Genomic DNA, 1,473 nt, shown 5'->3' with positions numbered 1-1,473 from the left:
CGCCGGCTACACACAGCTACCAGATGTGCACGCTAGCAACCCGACTGGCTCCTTTTCCATCTCAGGGCGCCCAGACGAAGGCACTGCCCTTTTGGGGCTTTTGGGGGTTAGAGATCATGTGCCCATAGCTGCCCTACTGCCCCGAGTCAACCGCTTTGAAGAGCTCCTGTCTTGGGCTGAGGAGCGCGCCGCTGCCAACGGCATCACTCTGCCCTACCAGCAGCCCGGGTTCAAGCCTGAATCAGTGATGCCGCCGGTTCGCACCCCGGCCGCCGCCGCTATTAGCTCGGCCGCCGCCGCTAGCTCCAGCTCAGATGATCCTCTAGATCTCCCCCCTCTAACCGCTGATGGGCCGGTGTCGATGCAGCTTGCTGAGCCTGAAGGCGAGGAGGAGCTTAGCTTTATGGACTCGGTGTTCTGTGTATCTGTGACCCCCCGCCTGAGGACGGTGACTGACTTCTAGCTGTGTGTATCGCGCGCCTTGCGGGGCTGTCGCGGTGTGTGCGTTAATACCGCGCACAAGGGCTCTACCCGCGCAGACGCAATTACTCTGCCGCGGTTCCCCCTTTTGCGCAGCAACACCTTAAACTTTTCAGGCCCTCCAAATTCGGGTCGGAGCGTAGCGGAGTGGGCCCCGAGTTTGAAAAGGGCGACGGACGCTTGCGTCCTAGCCTCCAACAACGCCTCCCCGGCGCAGAGGGGCCCCCGGAGGGATGCACAACCGACCCACGCCACGCCGCTTGCGGCGGTCCTCTTCCCAGCTCCGCTGAGGGCCGTCCGTTATTCTTGTGTTTGTCAGGCTTGCCCGCTGGCCGGGACGGAGGCGGTCCCGGCAAACACAACCGAGGAAGAGACAGCGAGAACAGCGGCTGACAAGATCATGCCACGCCTGTCTGTCGCCGACGCGCTAGCCATCCACCACGCCATCCACAGCACCGCGGACACAGTAATCCTCGCCGACGGCACCGTCTGCCGCATCATCGTCTCCGCGAACCGCTGCCGCCGGTGCGACCTTCCGCTTGGGATGTTCAGCAGCAACGCCAAGCTCATGGCGCAAAATATGGACAAGGACAGTGCCGCGGCCAAGCGCGCCCGCCAGGGCGCCCAGATTACACACATCATCCCGCTTGGCGCCAACGGGCAGCACGGGACGTACAACTGGGGGATGATCGAAGACGGGAGAATCGCCAAAAAATGCTTTGTGCTCGAGGACCCGACTCGGCCGCCCCAGGACCCCGCGCGCACGCCTCACGGCCACTTGCGCGCAGCTTGCACCTACCTCGACTGCCCGTACAACGAGCGGACAGAGGCCAAGCGGACTGGGGGCCCTCTGGGACGCCGAGGGGGAGGGCAGCCCAAAAGGCGATACTTCACCGCCCCCGCTTTTGGCCGCAAAGCTTGGCGGAAGACCCTACCTGACCCCGGCCCTAGTTACTCCCCTTCCCGGGTAAGCGTGGGTAACGTTTCCCGCCG

At 63.9% G+C, this 1,473-nt stretch overlaps 1 protein-coding gene across 1 annotated transcript; it reads left to right on the top strand.

Moving 5' to 3' along the window:
* Positions 1-880: 880 nt before the first annotated feature.
* EMIHUDRAFT_374322 (hypothetical protein) lies at positions 881-1,447 on the top strand (the record flags this gene model as incomplete). Its single annotated transcript, XM_005763611.1, has 1 exon — positions 881-1,447. A coding segment is annotated over one exon (567 nt), but the record flags the coding sequence as incomplete, so codon positions are not given.
* Positions 1,448-1,473: the final 26 nt, after the last annotated feature.

The sequence above is a fragment of the Emiliania huxleyi genome (genome assembly GCF_000372725.1).
Source record: "Emiliania huxleyi CCMP1516 unplaced genomic scaffold EMIHUscaffold_6249, whole genome shotgun sequence".
Classification (NCBI taxonomy): Eukaryota; Haptophyta; order Isochrysidales; family Noelaerhabdaceae; genus Emiliania; species Emiliania huxleyi.
This window is presented reverse-complemented; position numbering and strand designations above follow the sequence as displayed.